At 37.5% G+C, this 26567-nt stretch overlaps 1 protein-coding gene across 1 annotated transcript in view; it reads left to right on the top strand.

Annotated features, from left to right (window-relative positions):
- The window catches only part of LPCAT1 (lysophosphatidylcholine acyltransferase 1), a gene marked incomplete at its 3' end in the record, with an annotated part of 47185 nt that extends 26501 nt beyond the window's left edge, over positions 1-20684 (top strand). The window contains exons 9-14 of the mRNA XM_084283264.1: positions 2616-2698; positions 6587-6712; positions 11447-11600; positions 12544-12642; positions 15912-16050; positions 20500-20684. Coding sequence (XP_084139390.1) covers positions 2616-2698; positions 6587-6712; positions 11447-11600; positions 12544-12642; positions 15912-16050; positions 20500-20684 — 786 coding nt within the window. The remainder of the gene's footprint in view (positions 1-2615; positions 2699-6586; positions 6713-11446; positions 11601-12543; positions 12643-15911; positions 16051-20499) is intronic.
- Between the last annotated feature and the right edge of the window lie 5883 nt (positions 20685-26567).

Here is a 26567-nt window from a genome sequence, read left to right as displayed (position 1 = left end):
TAATACTTTGTTTTTCCCATGTTTGTCTTGTAACTTTTTTTCAAGTACTCTTCATGCTTGAAAAATTCCATTGCAAAGATCAGTCAGTATTCTCTACTTGTGTGAAAGACTTATATTCAGATGAATATCTCAAAACTCATATTTTGCCTTCTAGTCAGGTATATATGAGGTAGAAGGGCTGGGGAGTTACTGCCTCTTGCAAGTATAAAACAAACCAGCTGATGAGCAAGCAGGATTTTTACTTTCTTGGAAACATGATTTTCTGCCCTAGGCAAGTAAAATGAGTCTTTTCACATAAGTGAACACTGCTGAGCTTTCTTGATTTTTGAGGCAGCAGCTGCTAGCAGTTGCTGAGTTTTGTAGCTCACAGAGATCTTGCACAAGGACAAGTTATGGTCTTTGGTCGTCTTTAAGTAAATGAAATACCCTGTCCTAGAGCACGAGCTGGCAGAGCGTAGAGGAGCAGAGATTTTTGCCAGGCTGTTTGCAAGGGTGAGGCAGCGTGCTTGAGAGCTACATATTGAATCTGGTCTTGTAAAGGAAGTGCTGCAGATTGAGGAATGTAGTGGAAGAAAGGGTGGTTCTGTGTTCACAGTCGTGGTTTTTCCCTGCTCTACAAAGTTAGTTGGCTTTTACTCCTGCCTTGTTCCATCAACACAGGGATACTGGTAAATAAATACCAACGTTGATAACAGAGTAAGAGCTGAAGATCCAGTTATTCAGGGAGGTGTACAGCCAGACAGTACAGTATTAGTATGGTTTTGATTAGATAATAGCTGGTAAGGTCTAACTGCCAAGCAATCAGAATCAGAGGTTTTCTGGTCTGGTTTTCTATGTATCAAATGAATGTCGTGGTGTACCATACATGTCATCCAGCATGTATATTGAAAAGCAAACATCAGTGTAGGTTTTATGATAGGTTGGTATAAAGATTGGGCTGTCCATCTTTTGCATACCAGAATGATTCCAAGTGTGCAATCAAGCTCTTAAAGAAAAAAAGGGTGCGTGATCATCAGCACGTGCAGCTTGCTTTGGCTCGTGTCAGTTTGTTTTGCTGGCCTGTCAGCATCAGTGTTCAAACATCCATCACCTCACAGTAGCTGAGAGTTCTGTTGGTTTTGCTCGTGATGCCAGAATGACGGTGCTGTTTCCATCTCGTTAGGCACAGGTACATAGAACACCTCTGAAATTGCCTCATATTCAAACTTGTCCTGCATTTGGATGAATTACTTGATAGCAATTTGCAACTCAAGTAAAAGAAATATAATTGGGCTTGCAATTTGAAGGAACAATCTTTCTGTCTCTGTTAGCTTCATGTTCTTTGTCCTTTTATATGTTATATCTTGCTGGACCAACATAATTACTTGTACACCTAGAAGAGAAGAATAGTGTGTTTTCAGTTACAGTGCTGAGTATAGGGAAACTAGGAAAACTCAAAGTAAATTTTTTTTTTTCAATCTTTGAACACTTCTAAGAAACAAACTTCTAATGATTTTAGATGACCCAGCATTTTGGGTTCTGCTGACCATACCATTATGTGATACTGAAAATGCTGCTAACTTCAGTTATTAAGAATTCTTTGCTTAAATGATAAAAATAGATGTTTATTTTCCAATTCTTACTTTCTTTTTAAAGACCAGTATGAAATTCCTGGATCATAATTCCAGTTTTGTACTACCCATAGGTAACTATGTTAAATATAACTAAGCTTATGACAGTTGTTTTCTTCTTCCGAAGCTTTCCACAGAACTATAAACATTTTGATCAGTTAGTGTATAAATTTTCTCATGTCATTACACTACCAAAGGAATTGTCTGTCTTGTACTGACATGGGGTGGGGAGGAGTCAGTGATTCCTTCTTACTCCTTATATCTGAAGAGTGAGTTAGTGGAAATGAGATGTTCTGAGGGTTTTTGTAGGTGAAACTGGGAATGATCTTGGTGCCTACATCATAGTTTAATAAATACTTAGTCATAGGTAAAAGCTCAAACGTCTTTGAACGTAGGCCATCTCATTCTGAAAGCTGCCTCTTCTATCACAGGTCTGCAGCAGCTCTGGTTTAATTGTGTGGTCACTTCTGCATGCATTTAGAGTTTCTCTGTTAATTGAGTACTAATACCCGGTGCCCAATCTGAAGGAGAAGTTTTTGAAAAATCTCCGACAACAGAAGGATGAAAACGCTTATGGCTGCTTAATGTACAAATTGAATGATTACAAAATACGAGGTGGGAACAGTAAATATCTAATGTTCTGAGAACTTTAATTCTCAATATTTAAGCTAATTTTCAACAAAGCTCATGTAGCAGATGGTTTTCTTGGTTATATCTGAAGAGCTGAACAAAAAAGAAGTATAATTTCAATGTCAGGGGCTCATGGAAGAAAATGCTAATACTTCCAAATGATTTAAAACTTCCTGTTCCCACTTAATGAAAAGAAGATAAAAATCTTTGGGTTCCGTGAGGTAAGAAATGAATTTCTGGAAGTGTGATGAATTTTAAGCATTTGAGTTGTGCTTTTTTTAAAGATGCACTGTATAAATCTTTCACCACGGTACTGCAATACAAGTTGCTTAAAACGTTAAATGTTCTTGGTATAATTCAGTTTTCTGTATGCAGTTTCTACCTGTGTATATTCCGTCAGAAGAAGAAAGAAGGAATCCAGTGTTATACGCCAATAACGTCAGACGTGTAATGGCAGAGTAAGTATGTTGTAATATGCAATAAAAACAGATGGATGATTTAATTTTACTATCAAAGAAATGTGTTAAATCAAGTCAGTGTTTTTGCCTGCTGGCAAAGCAGTTTGTAATCTTCCGTAGTGCATACAAAACTATATAGCACTCGCCTTCCTCGGTGAGGAAGGCAGGGAGGCAGGAACTGTAGGGGTTGCTTTTTTTTTTTTTTTTTTTTAACATCTTTATATAACAATCCAATACTTTCGCTGCTGTGGGTGTGAAAGTCCTCTGGGAAGGAAGGTATGGTTGAATCATATGAAAGCTAATGTAGCTGAATTGTGTGTTATTGAGGTTGCATTTTCAGCTATGACTTTTTAATGGAGTTAAGAATAGTTCCATGTTGTTTACCCGTGGTTATTTCAAATAGTAAAGCATAGGAAAGCTGCTGCTGTTTTAGAAATAGAACACTGATGAAACACAAACAACCACTGATACACACTTCAATTCATCCCTTGCAACAGACTGGGTTTGCAAGAAGACTTCTGTATTTTTGTTTTGGTTCAACCGACTTGCTGGCTTTGGAATTCCATGTTGGGTGGTGATATGAAAGGGAAATGCCCAGCATTTCAAGGAAGGCAAGGGTGAAAAAAGTCTTAAGGTATGTCAAGTAGACATGCATATCTGGCCACATAAAATTAGCTGAACATTGAAGAGAGCAAGCTCAGGTTAACGAACTGGGGAAGTAGAGGTAGTATGAAGAAAAGAGGGGGGAAGAAAAATGCTTCCAGGTGAAGGCATGGGAAAAGCTGCTACATTCCTAGTTTATAAAAAACATGGTGCACTTGCAATCTGCATCTCAAATTGAAATAACCTTTCTTTTCCTGGAAGTTGAATTGAAGTAGAGAGAGCTCGCTGGAGATGAGTTGATATAGTTCTGTAGAAAATCCTGTGAGTTACAGTTGCATCAAGGTTTTTACATTGGATGCTAGTATGCCTGTCTTTATTCTAAGAAACTGGAAAAATTGCAAGTTGTAGCAGAAATAATGAACTCTGGATATTCCCCAGCTTCAGCTTCTTCAGTGTTCTGAGCTGAAATTAAGGTCTTCTCGTATTAAAGTGTTAGCCCTATACGGCTTGTGATTTATCTTCTGAACTCAGGAGCCCCTTGAACTCTTAATTTTATCTGGCCTTGGCTGATCCTACAACTGAACTTAACTCTGAACAAAAGTTGCTTCTTCATCTTCCTTGCTTCTGATTTTTGTATTTCTAAAAGTCTTGGATGTATGTATAAACATACAATTTTGTTTCGTTTTGCTTTTTCTGGAGGTGTGAAGGCTTGGAAAACTGCCAACAGATGAGCAAGAGGAGGTGCTTTGTCCTTCTCAAGCCTGTTTGTGTCTGTGTTGACGATGCAGGCATTAGCTGCAGTAGCAATTTTCCTGTACCGATTGCACTGAGTCTGGTTGAAATGCTGCCCCTTATGTAAGGGGGGTACACAGCAATTTATTAAAAGAGCAGGTCATAGTTGGTTTGCTTTTTTTTTTTTTTTAATAATTTGTTCTATCATAAGATTTTTGTTCCTCTTTCAAAAGGCTTCGTCTAGGGACCATTATTTAGGGGTTGGTATTTAAATCTGGCATTGCTCTTGGGATGCCAGTATGGCAGGCATTTACCTACCATGGAGTTTGAATAGCCTGATCTTTCTTAGTCATCTTCCTTTTGAGGTATTTGAAAAGCTTCCAGAATTTATTTATTTTTACAATTTATTGTTTCTTGCTTTGGCTTGCCAGCTTATGATTATGTTTTAACTTGTCTGTCATCTTCTGTTTTCCTTGAAATTTTCTTAAGAAAAAAAAATCCTTCCAATTGCCACCTTTAATCTGTTGCTTAGTCATATTGGACTTTTTTTGTCCTAACAACTTTTTTTTATAATTTTTTTTATCCTGATTCCCTAATATGATGTCTCATTCTGTACCACAAATGAACGTTTACCCTTTCAATTTCTTCTTTTAGCTTATTTTTAACTAACTTCTCTTTTTCTGTGTCTTTTCCCCACACGTCTTCTGTAAGTTCCCATATTTCTGTGGCATGCTACATCTACTGTTGCCTTTAAGGTCTAATTAAATTTTGTGTACTGTGCCTGACTGGATGTGACCTTAGTGATTACCACATTCCTTTAGGTAAGCCGCTCTGGGTAGTACTCCTTGTGGGTTATATTGTATTCTTCCAGCCCTGGGATTCAACTGTTTACCTGCCTGATCTTTGGCAGGGAAGTTTTTAACAAGATGATCTGGAGCACACACAGTACGAAAGTCGGGAATAGGAAGTAATCTAAACTGGCACGATAAACACACCTTCTTTCTTCTTCCAAAGAAAATTAATCTCATGTTGTGTAATACTAGTGCCTCTTCTATACACCTTTTTATACATCTATACGTCTTTTTGATTTAGTTGGCTGCTTCTTTTTGTTCCCTTCCTATTTGTTATTTGTTTTTGTGGTTTTTTTTTGTGCAAGGGTGAGGCCATTCATCCAGAAACACGACAGTGTACGTCCTGTTTATTCATAAGTAGCTTATAAATAATATCTAACACATTTAGTACTTTTGAGCTTGAATATCAGTGATTATTTTTTCATGAGTATTTACTTTCTTATCCTTAGAAGAGAGAAACCCCGATCAGTAGCTTTATTATTAAGTGCATATCTCACTGCTGTATTAGAATTGCTGAAGTTAATCAGTGGATAAAAGATCTGGCTCGTGGACCTCACGCTGGCATTCAAAGGCCTTTTAAGAGGTTCTTAGGAAGAAGCTACTTAACAGAAACTAATTGGTTATTATATGAAACTACAATTACAGATCAAAATGGCTACAATAAGTGCAGCATTGGATGCAGAATCTTCATCACAGCCAAAATGACTGTGATAGGTCTCAGGATTTTTTAACAGTCTTGCTATTGATGTATGTTAATTTAATAGACAAAAAAGGTGATTACTAATGAGGTAGAAAAACCTCCAGATGAAAGGAATGAAAGTTAGGAAATCCTGTGAGGACTTTATCAAACTTGAAAAGGCTGCACAGCAGAAATGATGTTCTATGTTACTACAAGTAAAATCGAGTATAATGGAAAATATGGCAGATGAGTAACTTGTATGAAGCTGTTTGCTTTCTAAATTGCTTTTTACATTTGTACACTGAATTCTTCAAGGCTTCTTAAAAAACAGTCTTTCTCTAAACTTCAGTGCAGCAAACATAATGTAACTGCTTTATCAAGATTTCCTTGTGAGCTATCTTTGTTGCAGTTTGTACCACACAGCATCAAGTTTGCAAAAAAAAAAATAAAAAAAAAAATGAATACTTAATTGTTTGGTGCGCGAACACTTGGGAGTATTTTTTTTTTCTTCCATCTATTGCATATATTTAAATATGTCATGTTTGCTTAGAGTTTACTTGTTCTTTTAAGTTCTATCCATTCTTTATGGAGTACTCTTAAAAAATATTGCCTGTTGTATAATTTTAATATCTGAAGGTAACAGTTCTGTTCAGGTGATGATTGATTTATTAATGTTAATGTAATAACAGTATAAAAATTTCACATTAAAACTTGAAAAGTACATAATTATGGATGAATAACTTGGAAATTATTTTTGTTACTTCTCTGAAAGCATTAAAGACTTTTGCCTTGTTCTTTTACATTTTCATGTACTTATGAAGTAAGGATATATGTTCTGTAGTGGGTTCATAGTGTACAATATTTCATTCTTTGTATGTGAACTTTCTCCTATGGGATTCTCTTATTTCTTCAGAGAGGAGAAGAGTTGTTGCAGGGTTTCTTGCAGTACAAAACAAAATAATGAACATTCTGCTCAGTTTTCATAGGTTAATTTGCTTCCTGTGTTTCTCTGGTTTATTCAAGGGCATTGGGAGTTTCAGTGACAGACTATACATTTGAAGACTGTCAGCTAGCCTTGGCTGAAGGACAACTTCGTCTGCCTTCAGACACGTGTCTTTTAGAATTTGCAAAGCTTGTGAGAAGCCTTGGGTGAGCATATACAATATTTATACATAAGGTGCATCTTTATTATATATCTATGTATGGTTTTTCTTCATATAACAATATTACATTTATGAGTACATATGGAATGTAGTCATACTGTAGTCAGGGAAACTAATATAAAGGTTAAACCAATACTGTATTAGAATCAAATGTCTCAAAGCCAACTTCAGATGTCAAGACAATTACTTAAACCATCAGGGAAAAAAGAGCAGCCCTAGATGCCTTTAAAATTATTTCTTCATTGTTTTTTTTTTGTTTGGTTGGTTTTGGTTTTTTGTTTGTTTGTTTTTTTCTCTTCATGCATTGGGGAATCAAGCCTTCTCGTTTGCAGAAAAGGGTGGATAACCTTTTTCTGGTCATCTGAACAGGAAAACTATATAATTATTGTTTACTGCATACTTGCAAGGGCTTTAAGCCTTTCCCCCTGACTGGGGAAGCTGTTTTATGCATAAACAAGGGCTCGCATTCTTTTCTGCCCTTAAGATGAGAATGGAAACACGTTTTGAAAGGCGTTTGCCTGTGCACAGAGAAATACAGGATTTTTTCTACTTGCAAGCAATACCCCTAGACCCAAATGTGTGGAATAAGTTGTAAAATTTATATAATTTTTTTTTCAGTCTAACAAGTGAGCAGTGTATATATAGAGTTCATTCCTGTACAAAAGTGGAAGACCCCTCCCAGGGAGGGTCAGGAATACTGTGGGGCTTGTAACATTTGATACAGCTAAGGGTCAATTACCCTTTCCCCATGCCATCTATGAAGGAGAACAGTGCTGGCATAGCACAGTCTTGTGACTGGGTAGTGTTGTAATAGAGAGGGCAGAGAGGTCACTGTTTCCCAGGAAGCACAAAGTGGTTGGTCTTTTGAGTGGGTTACTGCTAGATGTACTTTCTAATGAAACTGTAGCTTCTTTTAAGCAGTATGTCTCGTCTCTTCTCTCCTCTTATGACATCAGTTCCCTCTGGCTCTACCTCCCCAAAAAGCTTCAGGAAACAGTGGGGGGGGGGGGGGAAACACACATAAACCACATAGAACTTACTGCTGTTTTTAGCTTTCCTTCTGTGTTTCTCTTCTCATCCTATTAAACAACCACAAACTAAACTTACATTTTCAGCCTATTAACTACTTTAATATGTAAACACCCTTTTCCTTTTGTGTCTCCTTACCTGAAAGTATGGAGCATAGTTTTAATGTTTCAATTCCATACTTTATTTTATTTCACTTTTTTTCCTTCATCTTCCAGCTTCTGTACATAACTGAAAATAAAAAGGAGGCAAGGATGCATTAGAGAAAAAGGAATGTAGAACAGCATTTCCAGTAGGATGATAGAGACTTCTAGAGGTAGATGAACCAGATAGATTCTTGCTTCATTTTTCCAAAACCTCTGAATGTACAACACATGCACACAAAACACACAACACTCCTCCAACATATTAAAAAAAAAAAAAAAAAAAAAGCCTCGTTCTTATGATGCAGTTGATAATCCCAGGATTCAGTTTAATCTCCTTGTAACATTCACTGGCTTCTGTCTGCTGAATTTAAAGCTGTGTTTTTAAATTACAGTTCTTGATATCTTTGCTTTCGCCTCTAAAATGATTTATGTATATTTGTAAGTGAGGTTCCCCACAACCCGAAAGTTTTGTCTGGTTTGAGCAATTGCACATTGGTGAACTATCATCCTGTCTTGATTTGTGTACATGCCAGCAAAGAAGGCTATTACCATGGTATTTTTCTGGCACAATTGGATGAAGCTTGTAATGTGATTTCACCTCTAATGCATGATTGATGGAAATGCAGTCATTTGCTGCTTATTGAAAGGCTTTGAGGCCAGCATGGCATTAAGATCATCTAGTCATATCCCTGAATAACTCAAACAGTAAATTTTATCAAATGGATTTTGCTTCCAGTCTTTAATACTTGCTTTTGAGCAAGAACATACCTTCTAGGTAACACCCACTTTTAAATGCAAGACTTCTATAAGGCAAATCCAGACTTGCTTTTCCTCTGTTTTCTTTGAAGTTAAGTTATATCTCGGTTTGCTACACTGCAGAACTGTTTCTGTTCCTATGATGTATCTACAGGATTCATTACCATTTACATGTCTGTAAAATTTGCTCAGCCTGTACTCCAGTTGGGGCATCCAATTGCAATCCAGAAGCCATGTAGCCACAGCAGCTAGGAAAGAGTTTGTTTTCAACTAGCTTTAAGGAGGGTAAGACGTTTCACTCACTAAGAACAGTGGTAATTCTGCTGAAAGTATCCTACCACCAGGGATCTGGTTTTCCCGTCAAGTCTGCTGTGAAGGATTAAATGTTCAGAGCTGTTCATCCTGAAAAATAGCCTTTCCATCTTTAGGGATTGGTTTACAAAATCAAGCAAAACGCCACAGTAGCAAACAGTGTTATGTCCCATATAGCCTTGATGCTGCACTGAAGCCATTAGGCAAACAAACGTGATTTCATGGGCAGAGGCAGCCACTACTGGCCTTCTAGCTTTTATAGCCTCCACTGGGATAAAAGTAACAATTGTAGAGGAATTGAGACATTCAAACCTTTTCATATTGGTTTTGAACTGCAGCCTGTTGTGGGATTTGGAATGCTTGGCTTCAAAAGACCTCAGCATTGTATGTCTTGGTCATCCACACACCAGTTACTTTCTGATTCTGATGGGGCTAGAGGGAAGTGAATCCCCCTTGGATTCCAGCTAAGTACAGTGCATTCAGTCTCAAGCTGAAGCAAAATGGTCAACTCACTGATCCACATACTGGTTTTGAGATTGTCTTGAATCTTTTTCTATATTTATAATCCAAAACCACAAGATGTCTGTAAGATTTGTGTTAACTTATGTCTATTTTCGATACAAGCTTTTGCCCGTCAAACTTTTAGCTTTTCAGAATATTTAGCTAGATGTTTGGTGAAGACTTGACCCCATCAAGCCTCAAATACTACTCACCAAACAAGTGCTTACTCAGTTCTGGAAAGTGAATTTTGAGTCACTGTATTCCAAATCAAATCTCTCTGGTTTAGAGACAGATGCTAGATTGCATATTCTGTGTCAGTGCTGGCTTATCTCAAGGGAGTATTCAGATGCCAGCTGGCCTCATCCTACAGTTAAAATCCATTTCAGCTCCTACAGGGAGGATCTATCATCCGTGGACTGGTTTTACATGTAATGCTGCATGTTAGAAGCTGAGTGCTGTGTGCATCTCAAGCCTTCTATGGATTCCTTTGTGCCTGCTCCTTTTTTTTTTTTTACTACATCATGGAAAACAAATGTTGAAGGGGAGTGTTTCACTGCTCTTTTTATACTTCCTAGGACTGAAACTTATGGCAGGTGCTTTCCTGCCAGGAGGGCGAACATATGAATGTTCTGTAGGGTATGCGGTCTCTGAAAGAACTCGTACATACTTGGGTGTTATACTTCAGAAATACAGTGCTTGGAGTTGTTTAGTCCTTTTTTGGCAGGTTAAGCTAGCTAATGGCAGAGAGCATTGTAATTGTGTTTTTATTTAAGAGCAACTTTTGGGAAGGGTTGTTCAGTCATTTCAGCTAGCAATCGAGGTCTGGAGCTTAAGTATAGGATAATCTTCCTACCAGGAATGCTTTCTTTTTTCTTTTTTTTTTTTTTTTTTTTTTAAGCTTTTGAGTATGTTGTTATTAATTAAATATTTGATTAAAGTCTCCTCACTGAGAGAAAGCTGCTGAGGAGGTCCAGCTGCAGTCTGGAGGCAATTCTGTTGTGAGCTTGTGGGTTTTGTAAATAACTGCTTGCCCTTGTCTGCACCAGCAAATGGCAAAACAGATAACTGCAGAAGAATACTGTAGAAGATGTTACTGGCTCCTTTTGTCTTCAGACTGAAAAATTTGGGTGCCTAACATTACCCTAAACCAGTTCAGAATAAATCTACTGGTCAAGATTTGATTTGTTTTACTAGGGAGAGTGTTCACTTTACCCCACATACCTGCAGCACCACTTATATTCATAGCAAAATTTATTTTTACAAAACAAAAACAGGAAGCTTGACTTAGCAGAAAAAAAACACCATGCAGCAGATAGCTGCATTAGTATAAACCCGTTCATCATCCTTCTGGTTTTGCAATCAGAAGGAACGAGGTAATTTTTGTAGCTGTATTAACAGCTGTAGCCTTGTTTGATGGGTAGCCTTATCATGGTGTCTAACTACAGACCGAATGTGAAAAATAAGAACTGACAAGCAGGATTAGCAGTATAATCGCTATTATGTAATCCCTGATTTCTTTTAGTTGAGATGCATCAGGTCTTTCCTGTTCAGTGATATTAGTAAATTTGGAATCGTAATTGGTTTATGTTACTGTCCTGCAACACAGCTGTGTTCAGGTGACCTAAATCCTGCCTAGCTTTCCATGCCTGGTATTTCTTACTGGCTAGTTCTAGGTTCATGTTTCTTGTACATGTTGGACTGCTTATACATCTGTCTTATAACCAAGATAGAGGACACAAGTTTATGACCAGGGTTCCTGAAGCTTACCAGTAATTTCTAACGTATTTCAGGAACTAAAGGGAGCCTTAAAATGATAGGAATCCTGTACTTATTTTTGTAATAAAGCAGTTTCATAACACTGATTCTGTATTTTGTTGTATTTTACAGTATTATTACTCATCGCTTCATTCACTGTATTGATACTTGTCTTTTAAAACTAGGTTTATTTTTAAAATGTGCAAAAATAATGTGCTTTCTAGGCTGAAACCAGAAACACTTGAAGATGATCTTGATAAATATGCTACAAGTGCCATGAAAATGAAAGAACAGAAGGTTGCTCTTAGGGAATTTTCAGCATATTTGGAATTTCCAGTTTCCCACACGTTAGAAAGTATGTTTGCCCTTTTTGACGAGGTAAGAAACAATATCATGTTTACAAATTGTACTGCTTGTGATAAGCTCTGCTCTAGCCTGATTTGCCTCCTGTTGAATTCATGGAGGTCTGATTTGGGCCAGTGTTAAGTGCTTTTGAGCTCTTCACTGCAGTATTTGCCTGCTATACCACAGTATTTGCCTACTGCATTTCCCTTTCTACATGTAAGGACATCCATCATCAACTAAATGAAGCAGTCATTCAGGTAGAAGGTAAAAAGCTTATCAGTTTCAGAAAACTCATTTTGTTTCTAGATGCAAAATATAAAGAGGTAGGAAGGTAGGCTCAGGCCAAACTATTACTACTGCTTGTCGCAACTGAATGTGGTGTACATTAGCTACAAACTTAACACTTGGCTTGTAAATAAATTATTCTTCTAGGATACCCGAAGCAAACCTTGAAGGACCTAGGAACATAGTAAATGCGCCAGTTTTTCTATCCTCTGGCAATCAGACAGGATGGGGAAATGACCATTAACTTCGTCTTGATGAGATGGTATTTGAACCTTGAACCAGGAGGTGCATATGTTCACAGTGTTCTCTCCTAGACCAGAGAGGAGATTAAAATGTCATGTGTTCAGGGCTTAAATCAGAGTAGTTTGACCTCTGGTTCTCTAATTTTAATTTCAGCCTATTAAGTCAGATGATTTAATGTAAAAATCTTACATATGCAACTAAAGGCTCACAATAGCAGCACTGTCTTTGAAGAATCTTTGAATTAGGAATTCTGGCTGGGACTCTGAAAAGGGCCTACAGAGCTTTTGCAACCCTAGTTCTCTCACTGATGTAATTCCATTTCAGTGAGACTTCTTTTTGCATATGCAGTGATCTTTCTGAATATTCTGCATCTTAGTTATTAGCTGTTAGTTATTTTGAATGTTCTGAGGCAAACTGCAGTATTCAGAGGTGAGGTTTTCCTTCACAGAATGAAGATGGCGTCATTGACGTTCGGGAATTTGTCATTGCTCTGTCAGTTGTCTGTAAGCCATCCAAAACTCTGGAAACAATTCAGCTGGCATTTCAGGTAAGTAGAGTTTTCTTCCTTTATATCATTTATTTAAATTTTGTGGGTGTTTTTAGAGATAATTAATATTGTCAATTAGATTTAACAGAAGCTTGTTTCACATGCCTTTTTGATACTTAATTACATTAAGATAACATCAGTGAAATGTTAGATTAGGAGATCATGTTCAGAGAGGAAAAAATGCATCATTTTGCATGACAAACTTGGAATATTGCAAAGTGAAATTGTTCTGTGGAGTTCTTATAAAATCTTTCCATACATGAAGTCTGTTCCTTTGTATTGATTACTGTGGACGGAAGGAGAATGAGTTGTGCTTGCTGCTTGTAAAATATTTCACCAAAATCTTTTTTGTCAAATTAAAAAAAAAAATAAGTCAAAATTTTCATTTCTGCATGTTAACACAGATGACTTTTTCCTCCTTTATTTTGTTGAAAATATTTATTCTTCCCTCTTAGTCTTGCAGTGTCTTTTTTTTTAGTCCTGCAGTCTCTGCCCAGATTTTATACTTCCCATAGGTGCTCCTGATCTTGTTCTAGACTCGGTGGTTTGTTGCAGTATCAACATAGGTAGTTATTACACACCTTTTGGAAAACTGACAGCAGCAATGCTTGAAGTTAGCCTTTCCAGTAGGTTTGTCTGACACCTTAATTTGGTACTTGTAGCTTATTTCTTTTCATATTACTGCTGTGCTGCAGCTTACATCATCATTTCCTATTGCCTTGAACTCATAGAGTCTTGTGTCTTTAGTGCTACGGAAAACTGAGAATGTTAACACTTCATGGTGTCATCACAGATGAATGCATGGACTTGAGAACTTTGAGTTGTATGGTACTACATGGGAGCGTAGCTGTTCTCAGGTTCTTCAGCAAATTTGTACTACTCTCAACTATATTTGGTAAAGAAATGAGGCTCCTGTGAACGCTTAGTGTTCAGATCTATCATTCTCGCCCTTTGGCCACTGTCAAACAAATCTGACAGAGGAGGAAGAAACAAAAATATTTAGTCCCTACAATTTCTGTGGAAAATCAGCTGCTGTTGGAGTGGTTAACTTGCATGTGAGGGAAAAGCCAGAGAGGTTTCTGCACTTATTCCATTTGATCAAAGTAATGCAACAAATGATAACATGGTGTTTATCTCTGTCTTCATCTGAAAATTAACAATCCTAAAGTAGACTTGAATGTGGTTTTGGGGCAGTATTTCAGTGAAATTTCACTTTCATGATGCAAAATGTGCAACATACTTCCTCAGTTTGAGGAAGAAAAGACCACAGACTAGGTGATTTCTTTTTGGAAGCACCTAACTTCAAGTCAATCAAACCGTTTCTTCAAAAAAATAAGTTCTTCTCTATCTGCTGTAGTCTTGGAAACTCATAACCAGGGAACTTTGTATTTTGCAATTCATACATAATTTTAATTTAACTGCAGAATTTCTACACGTTTATTAAGAAAAGGAAGCATTCAGCAAGGAGAAGCAGGTATAGCTCACTTTATCCTTCTAGTGATGATCAGAAGGTTAAAAAAAAAAAACAGTCTTCAGCTGAGGAAAAATTGCTGACCACTATTCTAGGGAGAAAAAAACAACTGTGAAGTGATTTTTTTCTAATCATTTCTGCCTGGTTTCCTGGGATCATGTATATTAAGATATTCACACAGCTTACTGTTAGTCATCAAAAGATCTAGCTAGCTCATGAATGCACGACTTTGAATAGTTGCTGTCCTCTGCCGCGTGCTGCTACTTGCAAACCACCATGTCATTTGTTTTTAGGGATAATGTGCAGTATTTCACGTAGCTGAACAAGTTTTTGAAGTGGGAGTGTTTAGTTATGGCTGAAGAACTTGAAAAATAGGCTTACTGAGCCACCAGAGATCTAAAGTGGTGGGTAATTAGAAGCAGAAGTGGGGATTATGTCAACCGGTTCCAGAAGCAGCACTCCAGTGTATGTACTAGGCGGCCTCCTTTTCTAATCACTAAGGAAGTGAAAGGCTGTGGCAAATCTTGCCAACGTGATGCTTGTGAGCGTTACCACCAAGTATCACCTTCTGAGTATTTGATCTGTGAGAATATAGCAGGTTTTAATAAAGAAGTGTCTCATCCTTGCCCCTACTTAAGAAACAGCATGCAAGTTGGGTGCTAGGGAACAAAATTCAGGAGTCCTGAATTGAGCATAAATTGAATTCTTTCCATAGAATTTTAGTTTTGTATTCCACTGACTTTTTTTATTCCATCGAGGTGTGTTGTCTGTGACAGTAACTTCTGCTTCTGTGAAAATCACTTCCTTATGTGTCTGTTTTGTTCATCCTCATCAGTTCCCACCTTAATGCTGTAGAGAAACTAAAAGAAAGTTTCCAAAGTAGCTTGTTTTTAAAAACATGAAAATATTTGTAGCCATGTCGTGCATTAGAATTAGACAATGATATTTCAAAAACTCTTTTTGTTTCAGTTTCTATTGAACTGGAAAAATTAGTTATTTTAGAAAATGTAATGAAGTTTGTTACAGATGTTATGGAATACTCAAGTTCTTTTGCCAGGGGAAAGCATTGCACATATACAAAGATAGAATGAGTATATGAACGATTATTTTTAGTTATCTATTATCTATCAGTAAAGCTAAGTTTTTGTCTATGAGCAAATTCTTTTCTTCAGGACTTGAAAAGAAGCAAATTATAGTTTTCTAGAAAATTGAGGAAGTATTTGTAGAAAATTATAGGTTCATCACTGTTTAGAGTGGGATTCTTCGGATTAATACATCTTCTATCTAATAATTTAGATGCAGGAATCTATAAGCAAGCTGGCTGTCCAATCAGATGGACATTGGTCTAGCCAATCTTGAGTTTTATATCTGACCAAGTGGGAAATTGTTTCTGCTTAGGCCAACCTAAATGTATGTCCTGATTCCACAGGCTCTCTGGGAGTTTGGACATCTAGCTAAATAGACTAATACTTATTCGTAGTTACATATCTGCAAAACATGTTGTTTCAGAGATAAGACAGTTTAACAGCATCACTGAAATTCCAGTGTTCAGGCATGTAAACGCACGGAGTCTTTCTGGATATAGCAAGCTTTACTGTGTAAGTGTACACAGGTGAACTAATAATCTTCTATCTTCTACCCAGACTACTCAGTAATCCTTAGTAGACCATCATCAGTCTGAGAGTGACTAGATTTTCTCAAGCCAAACTTTAATTTTGTATAACTTATTAATGTGGGGCTGTTCATAGGAGTTAGTATTCAGCTTCGGAATGATTTGTCTTGCTGTCATGTTTTACAGCTATACCAGTCAAAAAATGGAACTATAACAGAAGAAGACTTAGCTCATATTCTGAAGACTGCCATGGGTGTGTCACAGATTAATGTTACACATCTTTTTAGAGCTGTAGATGAAGAAGAGAAAGGAAAGATTACATATGGTGAGTATTTTAAGTGCATCTGAACTGTCACAATATCAAAGTAGTCTAAACTCCTGTTGATATACAAGCCAGTTATATTTTTCTTAGACTTGTCTTTTTAGTGGGCTTGGTTTTATAATGAAAAAAAACATTGCAGACAAAGTAAACTTAGATTAAAAAATAATAATAAAGTTTCACCTTTTAATATCAAATGTCATGTGTGTTTCCAGTGTTTCCTTTCTGCATTGTCAGATGATACCTAGACTGACTCTTCCAGTATATTCTGTTCTCTGGCTTCCATGCATGTGAATGTATATTTTTAAGAAAGCAGCCTTATCTCTGTCCTCTGGATTCGTCTCTTGTATCTGTTCCTCACTATATCTGTCCTCCCAGAATACGGGATAATATAAGATTTTCTACCTCAATAATTTCTCAGCCTGTTTGAAAGTTAGTCGTGGGGGGGGAGGGTATTGAAAAGGCTGCTTGATATATAGTCTGTAATGCAGGTGATATGGAGGCGAGAAAATTGCATTAGAAAAACTGAGGTATCTGGGTGATTAGATTATGCTGGGAATCAAAGTACTTGTGTGTTACTTCAGATTCTTCATCTTTTATGCAGTAAAGTTCTAAATTTAGTTGTATTATTTAAGTATGAACTGAGTTGTTGATAGCCAATGTAGCACATACCCCAAATTGAAGTGCTTCTGACATGCTCCTGTTCTTGTGGTTTTCCATCAGGATAATTCATAGGCATTTAAGTATTAAAAAATGTTAATTTAAAACATCAATGTTAGTAAATCACGATTTCTACACGAGTATTTCCTGATCAAACAGTATTTATGTAATGCCTCAGCTACAGCACAAGTTTAGACTCATTGAAACGAGTATTATTGCACCATCCTCCTGTTTTTCCCTCTTATCGTTTGCCTCCTTGATTCCTGCTCTACTGCCCATTTCCTTTCTGTACTTCTCATCTGCCGTATTCTATTTTGATCCCTTTTGCTCCTATCTGGCACTCCTTGTTGTCTCCCAGCTCATTCGAGTGGTGACTCAACTCTTTTTTTTTTCCCCCCTATCACCAGCTTCAAAAATACCAGCAGAGAATCTAAGCTGATCTCTAATTTTGGCACATCTCATTGTTTGAGGGAAAACTAAATTTAAAATAGTATGCTAGTGAACTGAAACCAGCTCATGTGAGTTACCCAAGAATTCCTACTTAGTATTTATCTTTAATAGCACCAAGTTGCACTTATATCTGCAATGTCCCCTGTCTGGTATTAGTATGTTCGCACCACAATGAAACCTGGACAGCTGAGCCACAATGTTTAGCTCTTGCTTTCTCTGTTTTTACTCTTTTTTTTTTTCATTCAAAAGTAGTCTGTTGTGTGACTACATGAAGTAGGATGGTGGTTACATCACTTCCTTGAAATTCTGCTTCTGGATTCTGGATCTTTTTCTGAGGAAAAGTGCTAAGAAACAGTGCACAGAGATTTTAATGTATCTGAAAGCATAATCATTAGTAAGAATAAATGTCCAATTTGTTGTGGTAAAGAACTGAAAGATGAAGGTAAACTTCTAGTATTGCGCTTCTGTCTTGAAAGTTGTTTGCAATAAATATTTGATGTCTTGCATTGCCTTTGAATGTGAGTAACTTTCCGCATGCTCAATTTGTTGCAACAGAATAGTGAAGAAGAAGAGGCAGGAAACTTGCAAATTTTACCTTTTCTGAAGTCATTATCCAGACAAGTTCTGAGAAAGAAAACATTTTTATCCTGTGGAAGAGCATGAGGGGTAGGTGGGGGGGAGTGGAACTATAGAGGTTGAACATACAGCTTCCATCAGGAGTATCAAGTAGTGGGAGGGTATGGTAAAGGCAGGAGAAAATCCTTTTGATTTGAAGTTCCTGTAGTTCATATGTAGATTTAATTCTTGTTATAAAGTTAGCAGTATCAATGAACTCTGCTCTGGGTTCTTTTCCCCCCTTCTTTGTTTCTTTCCTCTTATAGTGAGAATAGAAAGCAAAATGACATTTTCCCCAAGCAAATGACTGAAGTTAATATCTTCCAGTCCTCTTCATGGTTGCTTTAAGCTTGAACTCCAAAATGAGACCTGTGATTAGAAATAATGCTGGAGTGGGTCATTATTTCTACATCACCTTGTCTCTCGTTTCTGGGGTGTGAGGCAAATAGGATCCCAAAAGCTCTTTTTTGGCTTCTGCTGTGAAAAAGTTTGTAAATATTCTTAAATATCTTCAGGACTTCTTCCAGCAAGACCCAGAACATTTACATACTCAAGTCTATCAGAAACGTTATCTTGTTCAATTCAGTCTTCCCTGGAATATGAGTTTTTTCATTTTGATCCAGAACTGACAGAACATTGAGGGATAAATCATGACAGAATTGTCAGGATTCTGGTTTGAGTATAGACTTATGTCAACAAATGTTTCCATCAATTTCTGCATTAATTTTCTCAGAAGATGCAGTAGCTTTTTGAAAATTGCTTAGAATGGCTTTAAAGTAAATACTCGAGTCTTACCCAAGCAAAAAGTGTTATGCTTCATATGATTGTAAGACCATTTCTGGTACTGTTGGTTGAATCTTTATACTTGTCTTACTTGAGCAGGGCTAACTGTCTGAATTACGTTTTCCTCAAAAAGGCTGTTTTTTCATGGTCATTAATATGATGCACGTGTTGTTACAAATATGTATATGTCCCTGGCATAGGCTTAAAGCTTCTATCTGAAAAAAGGGAATGCTTTTGTGTTCCTGCTGCAGGCCAGGCCCAGTTAAGGCTGGTGGCTTTCTCTTAGCTGGAGAAAAATAATGTACTCAGTTGGATTAACTAAATGTGCTGAAATGCTTTGAATCTGATGAATTGGTTTGCATGCAAGTGTTTCTGATGTTAAATTTTCTAAATGTAAAAATGGTTCTGTTTTCTTCTTGGAAAACGTCAGATATATCAGATTCTTTGATTTTAAAAAAAGTAGCCAAGTTGAACTTGTTTTGAAAATGTTATCAAAGGAAAAAAATCTGCTTTGTGCATTTTCAAGCATTTAAGATTTTTTTCTTCCCAAAGACTTTGATGTCGTTTGTGATATAACAGCCTGTGCTGTAAATATAGGTCTTTTGACATAAATGATAGTGTTGGTTTTGTTGCTCTGAATATCATCAGCTTTTGTTGAAGTAACAGGATCTAAAACGCTTTATCCATATAAATTGTGGATAAAAGCTATAACTTCACCCTTCTGCAAACAAAAGTATGCTTTCTGCATTCACCCCACCTACCCTTTTGCAACAGGTCAGAGGCAGTGTTGACCTACAACTCCAGTGCCCCTTTGGGCCAAGTGGCATTCCTCTGCTCTTTCTAATGTTGAAAGAGTGTGCCCTCTCAAACAAAGAAGGGTGATGGAGAGGGAAAGCTGTGGTGGTTTTTCTTCCACGCTAGCCCCTTTGTACCAGGAGGAACTGGGCTTTGCTCCTCTGGAAGGTCACTTCAGCTGTCATCTGCACTGCACGCCACGGAGCTCACACACAGTGTTGACTGGTCACGAGTTCTTCCAGGATAACACGGTGAGCTGGAGTGGGCAGTGTGCCACGTACTGTAGGTGACAGGAAGAGTTAGTGACAACGTTCACATCTGGCTTCTTCCAGTGTCAGTCTGCATTGCAAAGCAGCTTCTGACGACTTGGCTCCTGTACGGTACCTTGTGTATAAATCGGGTCCGAATAAACAGTTATAGGGGCAGCATTGTGACAGGGCTTCATTGCTGGGTATTTAATACAGAAATTTCCTGAACTTAAGAAATCCACTCTCCTCCAAGAACAAGGGAATCTTGCCCTTTCTGTTGCTTTGTAGGTAAACAACATTAAAATCATTTTTTTTTTCAGAATGCTACAAAATCACAGATGTTTAATTAAGTGAGCAAATAAGTTACCTTCTCACACTATCATTCTCTGAAATATCAGGAGTTTGGAATGCTGAAATCTTGAAAGTGGAAGGCAGCAGTGACAAAGAGCTGCTTTTAGGTTGAAGAGAATTATCAGCAGAAAGCACTGAAGAGCATATTTGCCAAAAGACTGCAGATTTTATGAAGTGACTGCTCTTGCTGTTCATTGTTCCTCATCTAGAGGGCTTCTGCCTTTCCCCAGCGAATGGCAAGCTGTGATGCCTGGGCGCGTGGTACTCCCCATGCATTTTAATTCAAGTCTGAGCCTGTTTACCCCTACGCCATGCAAGCTAAGGTCTGCTCTGAAACGTTTTAAGAGGGCTTCGATAACCCTTTGTGGCATCTCAGTTCTGGGGATGTGGTAAACTTCAGAGAAGCTAAAACAAGCTATGGGGCTAGCGCTATGTTAACTGCTGCTATTTTCTCCAAAGTCATCATGTGATTATACCCTGCATGTATTCAAATTTAGCATCCTTCTATTTCAAAGAGCTGATTCTGTGTAACAGCATTTTTTTTTTTTTTCAGATGACTTCTACAGATTTGCTGAATTGCACCCCCACTTTGCAGAAGACTATCTCTATCCTGATCAGATGGTAGCTGAGCATGGTTTGGAGACTTCATCTCTTTCTGCTCCTAATGGTATCTGTACTGACTTCAGCCCTGAAAATGCTGAAGATAAAAACAAGCCCCTGCAGAAGAAACTGAATTAACACTACAACTGTAAACTTCCTCTCCTGGTGAGAGGATTCTCTTTTCTTGGGATTTTCATAAGTCACTCCAATTACACAGCAAATACCAGTTTTGTGTGTGAAAGTTCTTCTACTTCAATACCATTCTTTGATTCGTACGTGCTATATTTAACAATATGTTCCAGGTTACTTTGGGGGAAGGTGTGTTTATTTTATTTTTTTTCCAAAAGGTCTTTGAAAGGCAAAAAATGTGAATGTGCTTCATTATTAATGTTCATATTTAAAAGGAAGCGGCACACTTATTTATATTCCACTGGCTAGTTTCATGTACCAAGTGTCGCACACATTGCGCATGTATAAAGAAACTGTAGCTACTATGGTGTTAAGTGCACTTTGGTGATTAGTGTTTTCCCTAGTTATGGGGATGTTTATATGGGGCCAAATTTTGCTGCTCATATTTGCATAGTCAGTTTTGTTGATTTCAGTGGGATCATTCCCTTGAGCAAGGCAAGCACATTTTGGCCCTTTTGTTTTGGTTTCAGTGAACAGTTTGGAAACAGTCATGCAAAAACTTGCTAAGGATTATTTTTTATTGTTGAATGACACAATTGTTTCTCTTTCAGTCTATTCCATGGTAGAATGAAAAGGAAAGACTCCTTGTCCCTTACCCCAACACTTTTATATTTTCATCTTCCAAATGCGACTAAACGTGATTTTTTTTTTTTTCAAACTGACATGCCACATACTGTTTGCAAACACGTGACAAAACTGCTTTTCTGTTACAATCAGTTCAAGTCATGTCCACCTGCCATTTATATGGAGATGTTTACAAAATTGTTTCATCAGGAATCACGGTTTCTCTTGTAGCAAGCCTGTATACACAGATAACTTAGCATGGAACACACTATAAAAACTTGGTTGTATCAATGCAAATTTGAAGAGGCTGCAGTTACTCCAGAAGCCAAGCCAGCAAGAAGTTGCAGAACATCCTGAAGGAATGCTAGTTAAATCTCTATATCAACATCACATATACTGCGTATAACATACGAAGCTTAAAATAGTTTAGAACTATTTTAAAAAATTGAAGACATTTCTATTCGGTAACATTTCTTACCTTTCCTTTTGTAAAGCCAGATGCCTTAAATTACCATTGAGGGTCTCAGAGAAAAATTGAAGTTACTCTAAACCCACAGACCTCTACTGATTAGGAAATGAGCCGAAGGCCTCATGGAATAGGAAGGAGAAGTGTGTTGCAAAACAACTGTGCTCAAATCAACTATGTTCAAATCATTTATGTGACTAAATCTGCAAGGCTGCAGCAGAATTACGAGGGTTTCCTAACTGGAGAACTGTCATTGAGATTTGAATCTTCTACTTGTTAATGTAAAACTAGATTTGAAAGGATGACATTTCAGCAGAAGGAAATCTGTTTATACTAAATGCTTTTGTTATTATTTTTAAATAGCAGGAGGTTTTTTTAAGCTTATTAGTGTATTGGAACGTGTCCTTAGAAATCCTTAACTATATATGGCAAGTCTCCAAACTGAAACTGGATTTAATATAGAGTGGGTATGGGGAAACAAAATGTGAAAAATAATGCTTTCCGTGGGGTAGCAGACGTACATCCTTATTTGGAGGTAGTAATTAAGTTTTTTATTTACCTAGATTTACCTAGCATGCCATGCTGGCAGGGCTGCAGCACATCGGCAAACAAGATTTAAACTGATCATGAAAAATGGAAGACCTTACTTGAAAATAATGCATGTGAGAAACTACTCCTAGGTAGGAATAGTCAGCTGCACAAACAGAGGGAGTGGGTGTAACTGCACAAAAGATCTTGAGGCAGAGATAGTATCAAGTATTGCTGCAGAAAAGATGTTCGTTATAGTGGGATGCATAAACGCTTGTTGCCTGTGAGAAATGAGACGGTATTTCTGTGCTACTAAGGATTGATAAGGCTTTATCTAAAGCAGTTGTCTGTGTTGGGGCACTTGAGAAAGATGGGGAGTAGCTGGACAGAGTCTGGAGAAAAGAAAATATTTGGTAAAGCGTTTGAAAGAATCGTTTCCTCCAAAGAAGGAGACTGAAGGAAGTTATGAAACCGGTCTTCAAGTGTGGGAACTGTCACTAGAGGGAAGATGGGAACTGTCTTTTCTCCATGCTGATGGTAGGGTGTCCCTTACAGACAGACGATGAAGACACTGATTTTATTGATCATAACCCACAGGATTGTAGGGATAGATCTCCTGAGGTCTTTTCTCTGTGGTTAGGCAGGATGTATTTTAGTATGTAAGGGTAAGGTACGGTAACTGTTGTCTGAGCATATCACACCTCCTCTGCAAGACCTTTAACAACACTTGGCCCAAGCTGGCTGACTATGAGATAGTTATCTTTTGCCTTGTATGTGAGCTTGGGAATTTGAGAATTTCAAAGTGCAAGGCATGAGGTAGGATTCCCTGAGACGTGTGTCTGAAGGGAAGAAAAGCTTAGTATCCCATAGACAGACAGCCTTGGTGTGGGAGAAGCTCCAGAGGAAGAAATTACTCGTTCCACATCTGTGGAAGAGCAAAGAAAGCTGATTGAAGTTGGCTAAATATAAGCGTGCCTCCTTTCCATGTATGGCGCCTATAGCCTGAGGGTCTGTCACTTAAAAGGCAAAGAGTTCATTTGGTTTCTTACTTGTTTCTGGTGAGTATTCTAAGCAGGGTGAGTGTAATAACTGCTCTTAGTGTGACTAAGCTGTTCAGTGTTGAGAAAGCCTGGTGAGCAGCATCTCGCCTGCCTGGTGAGCAAGCACTTTTGGTAGAAGCAACTCGTTTAAAAAGCATCCGGCTTCTGTAGTGACTTGCAGCGTGCACTCTTTTGTGAGATTGTTGATCTGGGTAGAGAAATAGCAAAGTTCTGAGCAACCTGCATGGAAACATTGTTGGATGGCAGATAATGGCACGAACAGATTAATTAAGACAGTCCAGGGGATTTCAGTATTATTAGTATATAAGGTTATCGTACGAGACTGCCCTGTAGTGTCAGGTGGTAAACTCAGACTTTGTCGGGGGCTAAGACCTGTAGCACATGGCATTACTGCAAGAGCATTCATTGCAATTTGTCTATTGAACTCACTGAAATGTTTTACTATTTCCATGCAAAAGGCATCCAACTGTGGAGCAGCTGGGTTGTGACGCTCAGCGGCTTGCTGTACTGCAAGGACAAAAGTGAAAGCTTCCTTTCCCATTCACTAAACAATAACATAAAAATGCTTTCAGTTACAATATTACCAGCTTTACAAACCTTAAATTTACAGGGAAGACATAAATAAATGTCTTCAGTTCTTTACGACAATTTAATACGTGATCCTTACACACAAAATGCAGAGGTGTGAAGACATTTGACACTTGTCTGATGATCATTTTCCTGCTTTTGTGAAATGCTGCCATCCCTTGACAGCAGAGCGTTCACATCAGACTGGATTTCTATACATTGTGTGAGAGAGATTCAGCCAAAGCTTTGTTATTCCTATGTGGTTGAACAAGTAGCTGTGTGTTTTGAATGTATTTAACACAAAACAATGAAATCTGAGATAACTAAAGTGTCTTTTTTTGCTTCGCCTGTTTTTCTTCGATTATAATAAAACCACATTAAAAAGAAACAGAAACAAAAGTTTAGGAGGTACAAAGCTCATCCAAACCACTGGTTCTACCACAGTAAGGCAAGTTCTGTTACAGATTTCTCAGGAGTCCAGTGCTATAAGCAGACACATTTAAAAGATATTATAGGGAATTTGTGATCCTTTTGGAGAAATAAGGTTGTGCACTTAATGTTATACCAATAAATTACGCTATATATTTCAATGCATTTATTGCTTCTAGAATCCTCTTGCTATGACAAAAAGGCAACCAGACCCTTGTGTGTGTTTGCTAATCCTGCTTTAAAGGTTTAAAACCTCAGGTCACAAGGCTTACTTGAAAAGGAGATGTGTGCATTAAGGAAGTGATGCAATCTCTTTAGAGGCAAAGCCGCAGGAAGTAAATAGTGGTTTTGTACATGTAATATTTTTAAGCACACTGAATAGGGTTGTTAGCTAGTTTAAGCATTGGGCTACTTGGAAAATGTTTTCATTCATAATATGCAGTAAATATTTTTCTGGAAAAGGAATTGTTACACTTTGGTATAATTTGGTAATTTTTTAAGAGATATTTTTATTAATTTGAGTTCCTTTATAAGACCATATTTGGTATTGTCATTAAATGAATTTTTCTACATCATTATTGCATGGTAAGTACAGCTATTCATGTCAAGTTTTAGTCACGGTCTGCTCTCTGCTCCTTCAAAAACAGAGAAAGGATTTACAGAAGGTAAGCTGCAGAACTCGAGTGGCATCTGCTGTAGATCCTATGATCTCAAAAACTATTTAACCACAGCTTTTCATGTGGTATGGGACTTGAACTAGGAAAGAAATTCTTCTGATTTAACAAAAAAAAATGTGATCAAGTTAAATTAATTTTCCTTTATGTTGAGCTGTTGCATTCTACTTGATGATAGGCCTGCTTTTTTCTAGCAGCACTTTCAGTGTTCTGTAATTAAGCCCAGGTGTTACAAATATGTTGGCCGAGAGTTTTTGCATCAGCAAAACTTAAGTTTGTCTCCTAAGCTCGTTGAAACAGAAATTCCCTGTGAATGAAGTACTGCAGATGATTTGTTATTTTTTAGGTATCTGAACTTCAGCTAATGTGGCTAGCTTCTTTACAAGACAAAAAGGAATACTAGGTCCAACGGTTTGAAAATGCAGGTAAGAATTCATAATAAGCACCATCATTCAATCAGTCAGCCAAGTGAAACCTCAAGATCTGTCTCTCAGATGAGCAGGAAGACTGAGATAGCCATCCAGGTAATTTTGCTTTTTGGGACATGGCATTGCAGGTAGCAATTAAGCCAGCCGTTCCTCAGTCAGAGGACAATTTCCTGAAGGTAACGTCTAAGTAGGCATTTGTCATCTAAGTGATGTCTAAGTCACTAGCGGCACAGCCAGTGCTGTTTTATCGGTTCTCCCTCTTTTTTTCTATGAAGACCAGAAAAAAGTACTCTGTGATGGGAACCTTTAAAGACATCCTTAGAGGTAAAATCCTACAGCATGTCCTCAAAGAAATAAACACAGTGGTTCTATGCTATAGCTAAGGCAATGAAGTGAGTATACAAGTTAGTCACCAACACACTGTGATCAGAAAGTGCATTTTAACTGAATACTGAGGTATAACTACAGAGAATACAGTAGCAAGGAGAACTAGTCGTGCCTGGATTTGGATATATAGTTCCTGCATCTCATATTGGTCAAGACAAGACAGGTTTTTTTCTCTAGGAAGCCTCTCAGGTTTATTTCAAGATATTAGTTATTCTCTTATGAGTGAAGGAGTCATTTGTTTTGTAGAAAATGGCTTCTTTTCCCCCAGATGTTATGATGTGTAACGATGGCACTCTTACATTGGAATATGTAACTGGTAAAAAAAAGGATGTATGATTCTGAAAGGATCAGTCTTTTAACAGTAGAGATGGAAACAGTAGAATCACCTCAGCACAGATTGTACGTATTTTTTTCTTTTAATTTGTGGGGATTTTTTGACAACATACTTGTCATGTCTCTTGATTCTGAGCTACTGTTTGTACACAGCCGTATGAACAGCCCAGCTCATTTGAGTCTAGCATCAAGATCTCAAAAAGATGTACATTTATCTATGGATGTAATGTTAAGTCTCGGTTCTTTCACTTTGACCAAAAAAGGCTGGAAGCAAGATAAAAGTGCTAATGACTTTTTGTAATATTCTATTTTGATATTATGAATGGTGTTACTTGAGAGTGCCAATCCAGAGCCAAAGAATCTGTTGGAGAAAAATCAAGCTGAACTAGAAAGTA

This window comes from Netta rufina, assembly GCF_964035555.1.
Source record: "Netta rufina genome assembly, chromosome: 2".
NCBI lineage: Eukaryota > Metazoa > Chordata > Aves > Anseriformes > Anatidae > Netta > Netta rufina.
This window is presented reverse-complemented; position numbering and strand designations above follow the sequence as displayed.